The sequence below is a fragment of the Chenopodium album genome, chromosome 24, assembly GCF_948465745.1.
Source record: "Chenopodium album chromosome 24, dcCheAlbu1.1, whole genome shotgun sequence".
In the NCBI taxonomy this organism is placed as follows: Eukaryota; Viridiplantae; Streptophyta; class Magnoliopsida; order Caryophyllales; family Amaranthaceae; genus Chenopodium; species Chenopodium album.
This window is the reverse complement of record NC_137857.1, coordinates 6,257,488-6,274,033: the sequence shown is the minus strand read 5'-3', so window position 1 is coordinate 6,274,033 and position 16,546 is coordinate 6,257,488. Positions and strand designations below refer to the sequence as shown.

General features: G+C 36.2%; 2 protein-coding genes across 2 annotated transcripts; one reads left to right on the top strand and one right to left on the bottom strand.

The window, feature by feature from the left end:
• Nucleotides 1-7,236: 7,236 nt before the first annotated feature.
• LOC145610458 (PKS-NRPS hybrid synthetase cheA-like) lies at nucleotides 7,237-9,867 on the bottom strand. The gene is made up of 3 exons (XM_081665800.1): nucleotides 7,908-9,867; nucleotides 7,367-7,821; nucleotides 7,237-7,305 (listed from the first exon to the last, which is right to left on the bottom strand). Exons 1-3 carry the CDS (start codon nucleotides 9,865-9,867, stop codon nucleotides 7,237-7,239), a joined length of 2,484 nt encoding a protein of 827 aa, XP_081521926.1.
• Nucleotides 9,868-10,824: 957 nt separating this feature from the next.
• LOC145610457 (isocitrate lyase-like) lies at nucleotides 10,825-14,278 on the top strand. Its single transcript, XM_081665799.1, has 4 exons — nucleotides 10,825-10,833; nucleotides 12,319-13,171; nucleotides 13,256-14,008; nucleotides 14,166-14,278. Exons 1-4 carry the CDS (start codon nucleotides 10,825-10,827, stop codon nucleotides 14,261-14,263), a joined length of 1,713 nt encoding a protein of 570 aa, XP_081521925.1. The 3' UTR covers nucleotides 14,264-14,278.
• The last annotated feature ends 2,268 nt before the right edge of the window (nucleotides 14,279-16,546 follow it).

The following is a 16,546-nucleotide window of genomic DNA, read 5'->3' as shown; positions in this document are numbered from 1 at the left end:
ACATATTATGAAGTAACATTTTTTGTTACAGACTTCTCCCTTTATCTCTTTTTAATAGTTATACTTTGACTTTTACAGTATGTATTCAATATAAAGTTAGTAATAATTCTTGTTTAAAAAAAAAAAAAAAAACAAGGTTAGTAAAACTTCTAAGAAAAATGATATTTTGAAAATTCATTATTTCATTTTTAATCTAACAACAACTCACATACGTGATATTGTTTAGAGGTTTATATTTGTGTCTTTCTACAGTCAAAGGTTTTAAATATTGACCACCAAACTCATCAAGTAAAATGTAATTATATGTATAAAAAAAAGACGGAGGGATTAGTAAAAATACAATCAAAGCTAAGGTAACTCATAATAGTGCACAACCATAAAATTTTGCAATGAAATAATTAATAATACAATACTATTTTAATAATACAAAGTATATATATTTCGGCCCCCTCAAGTTTAAAAACCTGGCTTCGCCCCTGTTCGTTATTCTATAAAATGAAATATTCATTTTCTATTAAAATAAGGGACTCTAACTCAATTTTAAATTCACTACAAAGATAAAGATACTCTATATTAACGTGTCTCATCTATAATAATTTGATAACGTAAATAAACATTTAAGTGTATACAAAATCTACAAACAAATACAATTTTAGGGTAAATAACACTATGCTAAATATAATTCTAGGAAGCTTTGATAAAAAAAAAAAAGGAAAATAAAAAAAGGAGGGCTTTGAAGGGAATAAAACAGCATAAGAAAGTGAGATGTGTCATTTTTGGTGTCTGTTTTAGTACTTATTATTATTATTATTATTATTATTATTATTATTATTATTATTATTATTGTTATTATTGTTATTATTGTTATTATTATTATTATTATTATTATTATCATGTAAGTGCACCCTGTCCTAATAAGTATAATTTCGAAAAGTAATTAGATTATGAAAATAAACTTTCATAATTTATAAATATGTATTTCTAAAATAATACATGTATTAAAAATAATAAATAATATATATACAATTTTACTACATTATGGACATTTTAATAACTCAAAATAAAAATCAAAATACTTGAAATGGGCCATTCAATAGTTCTACATATACGTCCAAATCAATCAATAATATCAGAATCGGATAAATCGGTCCAGACCGACTTAGCACATAAGCAAATTGTGGTGTTTTTTTTTTTTTTTTGGTGCTTTTAAGAATGATATTGTAGAATTTTCGCTTCGTATATATATTACGTAAATGATAATTGTGGACTTATGGTAGACCCTAATGGCTTAATCTACTGATGAACCAAGATTTTAGAGTGGGCTTCTTTATGGGCTGGTGCATTTGGGCTCAGATGGATCATATGGGATGGGTCATTGTTGTATTCTACGTGTCAACAATGGACTAATCACACCTTTCTATTTTGAGGTCTTTGGATATTTGCATGACCTAAAGCCACATAGAGCAAGACAATGTCATGTGGTCCTTTTAAGTGAGCGAGCAGTGTGTTTGTGCGACGCCTGAATCTCTTAGACTTGATCCAGACTAAATTTCTTCCCCCGTTCCACATATGTAAAACAAGCTTTATAATAACTAGCGTGTTTATGTGACGCCTGAATCCCTGAGGCTTGATCCAGGCTATTCTTCCACATATGCAAACACAATCATTGTATTTAACTACAAGCCAGAATAAGAACACACAATGAAACTAAACTACACCAAGACACACAAATCAACATAAGAATACAATGCATGGAGGGTTGCCTTATATGATACTTGAATACTTGATATGCGTAGGGCGGATTATGATTATATATTAGTTGTTAATATGAAAGCAATAGAAAGGCTAACTATAGTTGATATGTAAGTAATAAATGTTAGTTGAGACGAACACTACAATAGGGGGCGAATTGTAGATGAGTTCCTATTAGCTATTTTTGCGGAATAGTAAAACAAAAGGTAAAGGAACTTGCACAACACACATTATTTTACGAGGAAACCTTTTAGGGCCCAATTGGAAGTAAAACCTCGACCCTCTAAGGGATTTCCAACACCAAAACACTTCTTTATAATAGGGTAAACACTCAAGTTATAACTTATTACACTCAGACTAAAACTTACAAGTTCCAGACTGAACTTGCTACACAGTAGAACCCTATTCTACCCCCCAATCTAAGTCCCTAACTTAGATTCACTCCGTACTCCCTGAGTACTCAAGCTCTCAGCCTCACAATAGAAGCCTACAACACTGTATGAAAATGTAAATCACTCACTCAAACCCAACCAATACAAATACTTGACTTCTACTATATGAAAGGAAAGCTACACATGGAATCCGAAACTAATATGACAAATTATAGACTTGGCAAACTTACACAATTAAGCTCTCTTCAGATTCTTCACGCATAAACTCACAAGTCCTATAAAATGTTACTACTACTATATATACAAGATGAACTCGTATAGCAAGTAGGGTTTTACAAAAGATAGATTTTATTAAATCAGCCGAATTAACAAAAACACGTTTTTAAGTAAATCATATTCGTAAAAGAAATCTTTTTAGAAAAACTTAACAAAGATAAATTTATGAAAAGAATAATATCTTTTTAAGAGAACCGGAAAATAAAATATTTTAGAAAATCTTTTCATAAATTAAAGGCTATCTTTTTAAATTAAACTTTCCTATTATAAGCTTGCCAAGCTTGTCACGTTTCTAATAAATTCCATGCATAAAACTAACCTAACATATTTACAGCAATCTTAGAAAATATAGACTTAACAAAACAAAATTGCTTTGTCAAATATTGTAAGCCATGATATCTGGGCTTCACGCAAGCCCAAGACTAAGCACCTGTTGTCTTTACTTGTCCAGTACTTTTACTGGAACCTCGTAGGCCAAGTTCTAGTGGAACTTGCCGTCTTTATCGCAGACTAACTTAGTCTTCACAACTTGCTGTCTTCATGTGAAAATAGTATAGTGCACCCGGAAAGAACATTAGACATATTTTATAAAACATCGGCAAAAAAAGAACATGCTAGTGTTTGAAAAAGAACATGTTTGTGTTTGACAAGAACATAAATTTTTTACAAAAGAACGTTATGTTTCATGGTTACTCGGGTGGTTGAACGTGACTGAAAAGGAACATTATATTTGATAAAAAAAAAAGAACAAGTTTGTGTTTGACAAAGATAGAGGTGATCATTGGGCGGGTCGGGCCAAGGTTTAAAAAACAACTCACTTTTCAGGTCGAGCCAAGTTTTGGGCTGAAGTTTTTGTGCCCAAACCCGCCCAAAATGGTCCGGTCGTGCGGACTTTTCGGGTTGAGTAAAAAATATCAACTAAAATGCATAAAAATGCATCCCAAACCCGCCCAAAAAATTAAATTTATATTATGGGTCGGGTCTGACCCGATTTGGGGGGCGAAAAAATTCTACCCAAAATCCATCCAAAATCGGGTTGGGTTGGTTTAACTTTGATCACCTTTAGCCAAAGAACATAAAGTCTTTACAAAAAGAACATGATAGTACATTAAAGATCATGTTCTTTTTCCTGCTGGTTACTCGGGTGATTGATATTTTTTTATTTTATTTTATAAATGTATGTACATACATAAAGATCATATTGTATTATGTAAAGAACATATAGTTCAAACTCAAAGAACATAATAATCAAACTTTAAAAACATATTATGCTCGCGTTCTTTATAAAAATCTGTAATGTTTTTTTTTCGCCCATGTTCTTTTAAATATACCTAATGTTCTTTCTTGGTGCACCAACCACACATTAGTCTTCATGTTCCAGTTAAGGAACTCAGTTAGTTCCAGAGTGGAACTCTTCTTCTACTTCCTTAATCTTTCCTCTGAATTTCCTTGAGTCTTCATAGATAGGTTTCTCACTTCCAAAGCCTATAAACCTGTTCTAATTCCAACACTTAGAAAGTACTTATTAGATGAAGTTTACTCTTTGTGTTTATCATCATCAAAACCTTTAAATTTCAACATAAGAATTAAAATCTACTCCATATATTATGCTAGAATTATTAATGTGAAACCAACAAGTAACAACCATGAGGCAAGAAATTTTGTTATATTATAAACGTAAACCCTTGAAATATGGTGGGAAAAAAATAAACATGAATATATAAGTGTTATCAAGGTAGTGACGATGGAAAGTTAGAAAAAGATTTGTGCATAATGGATGATGTCAAATAACTCTTGACCCTTTATAATTCAGAGAAATTTATCATACAACATATTATGATCATACAGGTTATTAAGGTTAATATAATTCATGTACAGAAATAATACTCGTAAATATCTTTATTTTGCTCAATAAAAAGAAAAATCTTATCACTTTTACGAGTACGTGTTAATTATTAAAAAAAAAAAAACAATAGAATATAAAGGAAATTTGCAAATTGCCACCCAATTTAATTTTTTCATTGATTTACGTGTAAAAAATTTTCCGTCAAGATTTTAGGGGTTATTTTAGTCCTAATGGATTCGAATTGAGTTCATAATTGACAAAAAAATAATGTAAGTGTCTCATTTTGCTTATAAAAGAATGTACTCGTATTGATTTATATGCAACTATCCATAAAAACGAGGCACTTACGTTAATCTTTTGTCAATTACGAGCTCGGTTTAGATTTTTAAGAGATAATTTAACCCCTAAAACCTTAACAAAATATTTTTAAACATGCAAATCGATGAAAAAATTAAATTAGGTGACTATTTACATTTTTTAGTATTTTTAAATTGTTATTTACAGTATAATTTTTTTTTTCAAATACCTTAATTTGTAAAATACTTACTTCAAATAATTAAATTTGTGAACTGCTATTTGACGCCCGCAAATTACTCAAAACGCCCGCAAAATTACAACGAAATTACCACTCTACCCTTGAACCACTCTACCCTAAACCATTCTCTTCAACTCCCTTCAAACCAAAAAAAACAAAAAACCACCACCACTTTCACCAACACCCAACCCCCTTACCACCACCACCACAAGCACCCAAAAACACCACCGGTGAACCGCCAAGATGCCGAGGACGAAGAACGTCGGACGGTCGAGGGAGGAAGACGGCGTGCCGGAGGAGCAGGTTCGGTTTTTTTTTAACGCTTGACCGAATCGCCCAAAATAGGCGGTTTACCCATGGTCAAACCGCTCAAGATATCCGGTTTGACCATGGTCAAACCGCCCAGTGAAAACGGTTGACCTTGGCCAAACCGGATTCCCTGGGCGGTTTGACCGTGGTCGAAACGGATTTCATGGGCGTTTTGACCATGGTCAAACCGCCCAGGATATCCGGTTTGGCCACGGTCAACCGTTTTCACTGGGCGGTTTGACCATGGTCAAACCGGATATCTTGAGCGGTTTGAGCACTGGAATTTAAATTATTATTTTTTTTTAATTTAAATTTATACTAATAATATATTTGTTTATTAATTGTTTAGATTAATTTTAATATTTGTTTAGTAAAAAAAAAATATTTATTTGAAGTTCACGTTTTATGTATAATTTAAAAAAATATTAATTATATATATTTGTTTAATTTAAGTTCACGTTTTATGTATAAGAAATTAAATAATATGTTCGTATATGTTTAGCTTTATTAATTATATGTTTAGGAAAAAAATGATATTGTATATGTTTGTTTTTTTATATGTGTAGCTTTATTAAATTTATGTTTAGAAATAAAATAATGTATTTGTGTATTTGAATTTTAAAATAATTAGGTGTATGTTTAGATAATCAACTAGTATAGTTTTATATTTTACGTTGAGTTTAATTAATATATTTGGTAAATTTTAGTTTATATATTAATAGCATTATATTTAGGAAATTAGATAAAAAAAAGTAATTGCATTTATATTTCTATATATATTAAATTTATTGAATCGTATACCAATTACATTTATTAATTAAATGACAGCCACGAAACATGAGGAGGTTAAACATCGAGTTCACACATGTCGAAGGATCAGGTCCTCGACATACACGATCTCGAGGTGTTGATGCTTCTGTTAGGAGGGAGAGGGCAGCTTCTCGAGCGGCGGATGATGACATGTACGATTATGATCCTGATCATGACTACATGGAGGATGCCTCGACTTCCGCAGGAGGCGAGCACGAGGAGGCGCCATCAGGGGTTTTCGTCATGCAAGGTAGAGGAGGGAGGTTTGTGGCTTCTAGTAGTGCGAGTACGAGCACTGGCCGTACTCGTAGGTCTCGTGCTGCTCGAGACGCGGATACTACTTGGCTTGTTCAGGAGGCGATGCCGGGGGGTCCAGTTGATGGGAGTCTTATTCCCAGCTACGCGGCTCATATTGCGTCACGTATTTGGGTCGGACAGGATCGTGAGCCGTTGAGGTGCCACAGTAGGATTCAGTGGTGCAAGTCGCTGCAGGAGTGGGAGACAGAGTTGAGTGCTGATTTACGTGAGCGCGTTAGTGTCACTGGACTACGACACTTGCCGTCTATCATGCATTCCCACATTGATTGGCCTCTGATCTCTGCGTTCGTTGAACGGTGGCAGCCGGATACGAACACTTTTCACCTCCCTTTTGGTGAGATGACCATCATGCTACACGACGTCGCTTACATTCTTGGGATCCCCGTTGACGGGGACTTGGTGGACATGGTCAGCGACAGTGCGTCTCTTCAGGCTGATTTTCAGGAGTTGCTGGGGTTGAGTAGGGATGAGCTGTTGGTGAAACCAAGAGCAGTTTGGGAAAACGGTGCTGTTGCGGTGACTACCATTTATGAGCGGTGCAAGTTGTTGGATCGGGTTCCCGACGTTCAGTTCATGGCTTTCTTTGTTACACTCTTCGGTAGCACCTTATTCGTTGACAAGAGTGGTAACCGCCTTCTTCCCTCCTGCATTTTGGAGTTGAAGAAGTCTACTGACGATCTTGACCGTTACTCTTGGGGGTCAGCTGCACTTGCTTTCCTTTATCGTCAGTTGGGTATCGCCTCCCGTGTTGAGTGTAAGGCCATTGGTGGTTGTCTCACGCTTCTCCAGGCATGGATATATGAGTACTTCTCATCCTTTCGGCCATGTCAGGGAGCTTTGGTGGTACAGCCTGGTGAGGCTCGTGCCTCGATGTGGGATACTAGAGCACAGTCCAGGGATGAGCACCGACTCGCATCATTTCGGGCCCGACTTGATCAGATGACTGATGCTGAGGTATGGTTATTGTTTTATTAAATGTGTAATATTATGCCATGTTGCTATCCTACTTGCATATCGTTGGTCCCAATCTTGGACGCTAAATTCACGAACGTCATACCAAAATCCGGCTATTGGGGGAACAGGGAAATTAGGAGACATTTGCAACCGCACGTAGTGATAGTTCCCCACCGTTAGTAGTGCAAGCTCGCTACTCGGGCCCGTGGAAGTGGACGGGGCACTCCACGGTAACACAGTGATGCATGGATACACACCTACACCATCAATGCCTGTACCGAATAGCATAATGACAGCGTTGAACAGATTTGCGATCGGGAACAAGTCTTGAAACACTGCCATCCAATGGTCGCCTGTGCACCTACCACCAGTCCACGTGATACGACGAACCTCATTTTCCAATTGATCACCGTAAATGTGAGAGTAGACGTTAGGATGCCTGGTTATCTCATTCGCAATCACAGTCCTGGCCAATATCCATTCCTCCTGGTTACCCCAAAAGAATTCTGCAACACAACGAAATCCGCAGTTGCCATCACCGATAGGGTCTACCCATCCTTCCAAATACGGCAACATGACATTTGGAAACCAATCGACGTACAAAAACTCGTCGATGTTCATCTGATTACCTGTAAATACATCATCAACGCATTAATTACAATTCGCCATTCATTACGTAATGTACAAAAATATTAATAATAATAACAATTTATACCAGGTGGCGTCCTCATGTTTACAGATTCATTTGATATTCCACGACCGGAGCTGGATGTAGAACGACCCCTGCTTCTACCACGACTTCGCCCACGACCACGACCACGACTACGACTGCTCGGAATGTGCTCGAACCCACTTGCATCCCGTCTAGTAGACGAAGACCACTGCCGGCCTTGTGGTCGACCCCTGGTTGTCTCGTTTATCTCAGATTCTTCGTAATCTCCTTCTTCAGGGTGAAGCTCCGCAAACAACACTCGGTTCACACTCCGCACAAAACCGGGGTCGCGTTGTAGAACCTCATCAACTAGGGATCTAAATTGTGCAGTGTCCTGTTCCGACTCATCAGCAAAAGTATGAATGCCTACACCATCCCCAATGACGAGAGTCTTCCAAAAAGGATGGACCTGATCCAAATATAAACCTGTGCCACCCTGAATCGAGGTATATATGGTACAAGCACATGGTAGGCCGTGTGTCATCAACAACGCACAACCACATCGCTCGTACACATCATCAGATAACTCTCTCATCCTGGTCACCTCATGCTTCAGAATTTTGAGACCGTGGAAGGACATATGGCCACTGAGATTGTGCAACGGCATGCCCCTATACTCCACTCCAATTCGTCGTCTGGAGTCCTCCAAATGATGACGAATTCCAATAAGCAGACCCTCTGTGGCGCGGTGCACACGACTGAATATTGAATCCAACGACCCTCTGGAACTACCGAGCCATTGTTTAAGCACAGAATGTTGGCTCTCCACCCTACACGTGTTAACGTTGCCAAAGTGCAACACCTGATTCGTCCATGCCAGGATAAACTTCTCCTTGTGTACAAGCCAAGTTTTTTCCACATAATCCACAACGGTACGCCATGATCTTCCCCAAGTATCCCTCATTTGACGCAACTCAAATTCATACTCAGCCTCAGTTGTTGCATTCATGAGTTTTGACCACCTCCCATTTCTAAATTTCTCAGCTAACACCATATCTTTCTTACACAAATGATATACCTTGGCCAACACATCTTTGTTGATATGCCATCTACATAACAAGTGAGCTGTGTCTGGGAATACCTCTTTCACCGCCTTCAACAGTCCCAACTCTCGATCAGTTAGAATCGCAGTAGGAGTCACTTCAAAACCCATATACAGCTTCAATTTCTCCAACACCCACTTGTAACTCTCATAAGACTCTGTCTTCATTAAAGCATACCCGATCAAAAAGTTTTGGTTTGTCGGTGTGACCCCAACAATCTCGAAGAACGCCATGTTGTACCTGTTTGTCTTGTATGTGGAATCCATCCCTATGACATGTGGATAAGTCCGCAACATATTCGCCATCTCTGGATGTGCCATAAAGGCATGGGTGACAACACGTGTATCGGGGTCAGCAGCTACCCAACTAACGTACTTGTGCTCGTTGGCCAAGTGAAGAAACTGGTTTACGACATCTCTCCCTTCACTATCATCAACCCTTAAACGACTTCTGAAATTATAGATGTGCCTCATGTTAGGGTTCTCATTGGGATACGCATCTTTCACAGCTGCCATTATGTTACTAGGTTTTGCACATGCTGAACTCATTTGTCGAACCAATTGCTTCGCAGCCGGACTTAAACCACTCACTTGTCTATGACCCTCTCGATAAACCATCATAGGGTGGTTGTGCATGCCATGCAAACCAGATACAGGAATTATTTGCCACCCAAGATCATCTACCACACATGTGATCTTCATCCGAAAAGGACATTTGATACCCTTTCTTTTTGTGTTTTTTCGTACAACATTCTCCATATCCCTGTCTTCGGCTGTATTTCTATGGGCACGATCGCACTTCAGATACTTGACCGGCCGACCATCTCGTTGTGTCTTATATGAAGACTTTGTAAGGAAAAAGCCGCTACCAATAGAGATGTTTTGAGCCCATTCAAAGGCCTCTTCAAAAGTTGGGAACATCGTTGACGTTATAAAGACTGCACTGTAGTCAACTCCATCACCCCCATAATCCGGCAATGACGCCTAAACAAAGAAATAACATGAAATTTAGCATAATAACCATGATAATAATGGAAATAAAAAACATAATAATCACAACAATGATCACAACTTAATTCTACTTATCATAAAAATAACAATAATAGTAGTAGAAATAATAACAATAATAATAGAAATAATAATAATAAAAATATTAGAAATAATAATAATAATAGTAATAATAATAATAGTAATAATAATAATAATAATAATAGAAATAATAATAATAATAATAGTAATAATAATAATAATAATAATAATAATAATAGTAATTAAAGCAAAGAGTTTTTTAAAAAAAAAAATACAAAACCGCCCTAGAAAACCGGTTTGACCATGGTCAAAACGCCCAGGAAAAGCGGTTTGACCATGGTCAAAACGCCCAGGAAAAGCGGTTTGACCATGGTCAAAACGCCCAGAAAAAGCGGTTTGACCACGGTATTATCAAAAAATACTCATCCTTCTCGTTCTATTAAAAACCATATATAATCCTTTTTGGCTTCATTCTAACACCTTTATAATGGTCCTTTTTAAAAAATTAGGTATAGATGAATTGTGATATTGAAACTAAATTCATGTTTTAATAATGCAATCAATGAAATTTCAAGATAATGTCCATAGTAGTGCAACTTCATTCCCAAACATGTTTTTTTCGTAATTATTTCATTACATTTTAGCTCCTTGTAGATAACCACAAAAACAAATCTCATTTAAAACTCAATAAAAATCACGTATGTGTACACGTGACACTAACTCTTACCGAGGTAAAAAGGTCATAAGGTCCATTAAAATCAAATGGTGTCTTTTTACAGCAAATTGCCTAACATTAGGAATGCTTAAATTTTTTTTTTTTTGGAAAAATTGGCCGCAACAACACCAACTATGATAAAGGTGCGTGTAACATAAGGTCCATTAAAATCAAATGGTGCTATTATTTTCCTTTGTTCGCTTCTCCACTTACTATTTCTAATATCGATCTCACATGATTGACTTAGTTTCCTATCCCTTTCCACCTAGTTAAATACTAAATTGATAAATAAAATAAAAAATAAAAAATAAAAAATAAAATCATTTAAATACCTTTATTCTACAAGATTTCAGGATACATAGGTAACTTTCTAAATACTAATATCAAAACCCACAAAGTGATTTCAAATACTTAATTCAAAAAATAATTTTAGAGTTGGATTTTAGGATATGTCAAATTGATTTTTTTGTTTTTGATGTACAACACTTAAATTGTGGAGGTTAAGAGAGAATTAATTTAAAGGGAAAAAATTAATTATAATGGAAGAGGAAACTAAGCCAATCATCACATGAGATGTAAAAAAAGTAATTGAAGAAACAAACGATAGAAAATAATGGCGAAAACTTTTTGAAATAATTCAATTTAATGGTTATTTAATTACATGTGATGGAAAATGGAAAATTAAGTAGAATGAAATTAATCAAAAATATTTTTAAACAAAAAGGCATTAAAAATATTTAAGATTTCACTTTTAGAAGAAATCTACATTTTGCCAATGTCATTTATGTTGTTATGTGCACCCAAGTGCATAGTTTGTGATGTTGAGTGCACCCTTGAAAGGTTGTGCTGCTACACGCACCTTTGTCATAGTTGGTGTTGTTGCGGCCAATTTTTCCTTTTTTTTTTCAAAAAGAATAAAAATATACTATACCATTAATTAGAATATAATAACTCCATAATAGAGGTGATCAAAAATCGGGCCGGTCGGGCCTTAACACAATTTCTCGTGCCCAAACCCGTTAAAAAATAGCGAGCTTGTCAGATCAAGACGGGCTTTCGGGCCGGGTTTGGACTTTTTACTAAAAAATGCATTTTTAAGCTTGTCTAAACCCGTCCTATTTCGGACCGGGCTAGTGGGTCGGATCAATGTTGATCACCTCTACTCCATAAGAATTGACATAAGGCTTTACTTACCAATTTATGTACGGATTATAGAATAATTCCCATTCTATTTTAATTTTTTGTACACTAAAATCCTATTCTTACGAGTAATAATTAATTCTGCGGTTCTGCCAAAGTACAATTAGTTATTGTTCTCTGCAAATATTGTTTCAGAACAACATTCTTCATTCATATGAAGATAATCAGCTATATATATGCTAGTCAAAGATTAATTCAATATCTAATTCTAATGTTATTTCGTGCATTTCATCTAAAATAATCTCTGTAATTATTATATTTGGTTCAACATTTATGCTAAGTCCTTTTTGTTAAGAGTAATTTGATCATTTTTGGACTGTATATATATAACAGTGACTACCATTTATTAAAATTACTGGTTAAATTATTAAGATAAGTTACAAAATAGTTATTATTCATGTTGTGTTACATATTTGAAATGAATATAGATAACGGAGGAAGAAGTTCGATTCGAAGCAGAGGTAGCAGAGGTGCAAGCATGGTGGAACACTGATCGTTTCAAGCTAACTCATCGTCCATACTCGGCCCGAGACATCGTCTCTCTTCGAGGCACCCTCAGGCAAAACTACGCCTCGAACGACCTAGCCAAGAAGTTATGGCGCACCCTTAAGAGCCACCAAGCTAATGGTACTGCCTCTAGGACCTTTGGTGCATTGGACCCTGTCCAAGTCACCATGATGGCAAAGCACCTCGACACGATTTATGTGTCGGGGTGGCAGTGCTCGTCTACACATACTTCCACGAACGAACCCGGCCCTGACCTTGCTGACTACCCCTATGATACCGTCCCCAATAAGGTGGAACACCTCTTCTTTGCACAACAATACCATGATCGAAAGCAAAGGGAGGCTCGAATGAGCCTGCCTCGCGAGGAGAGGGCTCGAACGCCTTATATTGATTACCTTAAGCCAATTATTGCTGATGGGGATACTGGCTTTGGTGGTGCTACTGCTACTGTTAAGCTGTGTAAGCTTTTCGTGGAGCGTGGGGCTGCTGGAGTTCATATTGAGGATCAGTCTTCAGTGACTAAGAAGTGTGGTCATATGGGTGGGAAGGTTTTGGTACCGGTTAGTGAACACATCAACCGGCTCGTGGCTGCTAGGCTACAATTTGATGTGATGGGGACTGAAACTGTCTTGGTGGCTAGGACTGATTCTGTGGCAGCTTCATTAATTCAGTCTAATATTGATACTCGCGACCACCAGTTCATCTTGGGGGCTACTAACCCGGCTCTTCGTGGTAAAGGCCTTGCTACTATCCTCTTTGAGGCCACCAATTCAGGTAAGCAAGAAAATTTGGGTGTAATTTGACACTTTTAAAATTTATTGATACCTTAAATTTAAAATGCTAAATTCGCCACTACAGGTAAGTCAGGGCCTGAGCTGCAAGCCCTAGAAGACGAGTGGCTAGCAAAAGCACAACTAAAGACTTTCTCTGAATGTGTAAGTGATGCAATCAAGGGACTGAATGGAATAGATGAAAAGGAGAAGAATATGAGACTTAACGAGTGGAAGAATCACTCAAGCTTTGATAAATGTTTGTCCAATGAAGAAGCTAGAGAGATTGCATCAAAATTAGGCCTCGAAAACTTGTTTTGGGACTGGGACTTGCCAAGGACTAGGGAAGGGTTCTACAGGTTTAAGGGCTCCGTCGATGCAGCCATTTTGCGTGGATGGGCATTTGCTCCTCATACAGACTTAATCTGGATGGAGACCTCGGGCCCTGACCTCCTCGAGTGTACTAAATTCGCCAATGGGGTGAAGTCGAGGCAGCCTGAAATAATGTTGGCCTATAATCTCTCGCCTTCATTCAATTGGGATGCATCTGGTATGAATGATCAGCAAATGATGGACTTTATCCCTAAGATTGCTAAACTCGGGTTTTGTTGGCAGTTCATTACTCTTGCTGGTTTTCATGCTGATGCTTTAGTCATTGACACTTTTGCTAAAGACTATGCTAAGAGGGGTATGCTAGCTTATGTCGAAAGGATTCAAAGGGAGGAAAGAACTAATGAAGTTGATACTCTTGCACATCAAAAATGGTCGGGTGCTAATTACTACGATCGTGTGTTAAGGACTGTTCAGGGTGGTATTACCTCAACCGCGGCCATGGGCAAAGGTCACAACATACTCTCCCTACTTTCTTTTAATTTTCAATGTAACTTTGAATTCGAATCACACATATATTTTCTGATATCTCATATCTCTAACAGTATTTATTTATTTTTTTAGTGCTAACGAGTTTTTGTCTCTCTATGTGGGTGTTGATATGACAGGGGTTACGGAGGAACAATTCAAGGAGACATGGACTAGGTCAGGATCGAGTTCGGACATGGGTAACGGGGATGTGGTGCTTGCTAGGCCAAGGATGTAACTTGAACGAACTTGACAACATCTACAGATGTATGGATTGGAAGGATGATATAAAAACTCATTTTTTTCAATTAAAATTGGCTAAACAGATTAAAACTCATATTGATCAATATGGTGGATAATGTTTCTAAGCTAGTAATTACTGTAATTCCCAATGTTTGTTACAATTATTTTCAAGTGTATGATGAAATTTCAAAGCCCATGTATTATGGTTTGCAATGTAGTAATGAAGTTCACGCCATTTTTTAAACCAATACCGCCATCGGCCAGTATTTGACACAATGTATTATTGTTTCCAAAATAATGCGAATTTTTTTTTTTTTTTTTATCTCACAAAAAGATTTCAAGAAAGAGAGACTATGAATATACTATAGTCTTCAAAGTATAATAATACGGACTTTCTAGAGTATAAATACAAATATTTGACACAATGAAGGCCCAATAAAGATAGATTCCAACAAAAATTCCAAAGTAGTCCAGCCCATCAACTAAAAAAACAAAAGATGAAAGCCAGTCTTAAAGAAAGTGGCTACCTCCTTATTTATCCAGAGAAAATAGATTAACGGTAAAGTGTAGGTCAGAATAATGGATTATAATTTACAAAATGTTTGGGCCAAATCCACATAATATTTGAGTCACGAGTTATACGGAGTACTTTATACCTAAATCACTAATCACACATTCACACATTCACACGTACTATTATCATCGTATAAACTAACAAAGAATATGATACAACATACAACTATGATTGAAAAGGATAGGGTTAAAATAATGGATTCGGGTCCTTAATATGAAGTGATAGAGGAAAATAGATACCATGACCATCGTAAAGGAAAATTTGAAAAGCCGTATGTATCCTAAATTATAAGAGATCAAGGTAATGCCATCGTAGTAATCCTAAATTGAGAGAGATAATCTCTTTTGAGATAATATATTCTCTTACCATTTGTTATTTTTATTCTCCATTGTAGTGCAAGTTGGAAACTTGCAATATTCTTTTAGCTAAATAATTGAGAATGTCAACGAGAGGTAACAACACGCATATACAAGAATTTTACAAAATAAAGTAGTTTGGCCGAACAAAGAAAGGAATGATATGCTAGAACTTAAATCAAATCATCCTATAAAATTTTTTCATAGTGTTATTCATTTGTTGCGCAATATATGTGTTCCTAACTTTAGGCATATATTATGGACCAAAATAAGATAATTGTTCCCTCCCTTACTTTGTTCTCATGGTAGATTTATTATCTTCCTTTTCTTGTTCTTGAACTTTTTAATCCCATAAATGAAGTCGGCTACATGAACCAACATGAGGATTTTTCAAGAGGTTAATCCTAGTACTACTCTTGATTATTGTATGTTACTCATGTCAAGTGATGAGGCAAAGTTTTACACTGGCTACTGTTACTGGCCTACCGTAACCCTCCTTCTTTATCTAGGCTTGGAATTGGCAGCGGGAAACCCACTGACGGAGTTTGTGGTAGATTTATTATGTTCTTTTAAATTTGTAGGCATATTTTTGCTGAATATGAATGGACTGTCTGAAAAGACTAAAAACAAACTATACACTGGCGCAATAATGCTAATAATTAAAGTTAATTGTATAAGGTACTGTAGCATATTACACAAAATACTGTATAAAATAAAGTTATTTGTCACGTAATATATTATCAGTCAAATCTGGTTTAGCTTTAATGCATGCTTAGTGGAAGGCATTAATCCATTTTTAATACTATAATTTTCAAATTCAGGTGAAAGGAATCACAAACCAAATCTAAGCCAAGAGCCTTGTGAGTTGTGACAAATAATATGGAAGCTTCCAAATGATGAAACAAACAAATAAATGTACTTATAATACATACAGTAGGACTTAGGAGTATTTTTCTTCAAAACATAACAAGAAAAAATGCCAAGGACAAGCTAAGTTAGCTCGTTTTAGGACTTAAATTGTATGGCATCTAACTAGTAGCTAAAACTTATAGGGGGGATTAAGTAAAATAACTACCTAAAACTCAAAAAAAAAAAAAAAAAAAAAAAAAAAAAAAAAAAAAAAAAAAAAAAAGGTGGGAAAAACATGCCTTAGGGCCTGTTCACATTTACTGAACTGAGCTGAATTGAATTGAACTGAACTGATTGGAGCTGAACTGAACTGAACTGAGCTGAAATGAATATTTTATGAGAGAGGGAAATTAGGAGCTGAACTGAACTGAACTGATTGAAGCTGAAGTGAACTGAACTGCTTGGAGCTGGACTGAATTGAAATTAAGTAAATGTGAAT

Excerpts from the sequence above, each read along its gene's own strand:
- LOC145610458 (XM_081665800.1), bottom strand. The coding sequence starts at position 9,867 with ATGTTCCCAACTTTTGAAGAGGCCTTTGAATGGGCTCAAAACATCTCT. Across the intron at positions 7,822-7,907 it reads AAACATGAGGACGCCACCTG|GTAATCAGATGAACATCGAC; the intron begins GTATAAATTGTT and ends ATGTATTTACAG. Across the intron at positions 7,306-7,366 it reads GCGAGCTTGCACTACTAACG|CCGGATTTTGGTATGACGTT; the intron begins GTGGGGAACTAT and ends TTCCCCCAATAG.
- LOC145610457 (XM_081665799.1), top strand. Across the intron at positions 13,172-13,255 it reads CTTTGAGGCCACCAATTCAG|GTAAGTCAGGGCCTGAGCTG; the intron begins GTAAGCAAGAAA and ends TCGCCACTACAG. Across the intron at positions 14,009-14,165 it reads AACCGCGGCCATGGGCAAAG|GGGTTACGGAGGAACAATTC; the intron begins GTCACAACATAC and ends TTGATATGACAG.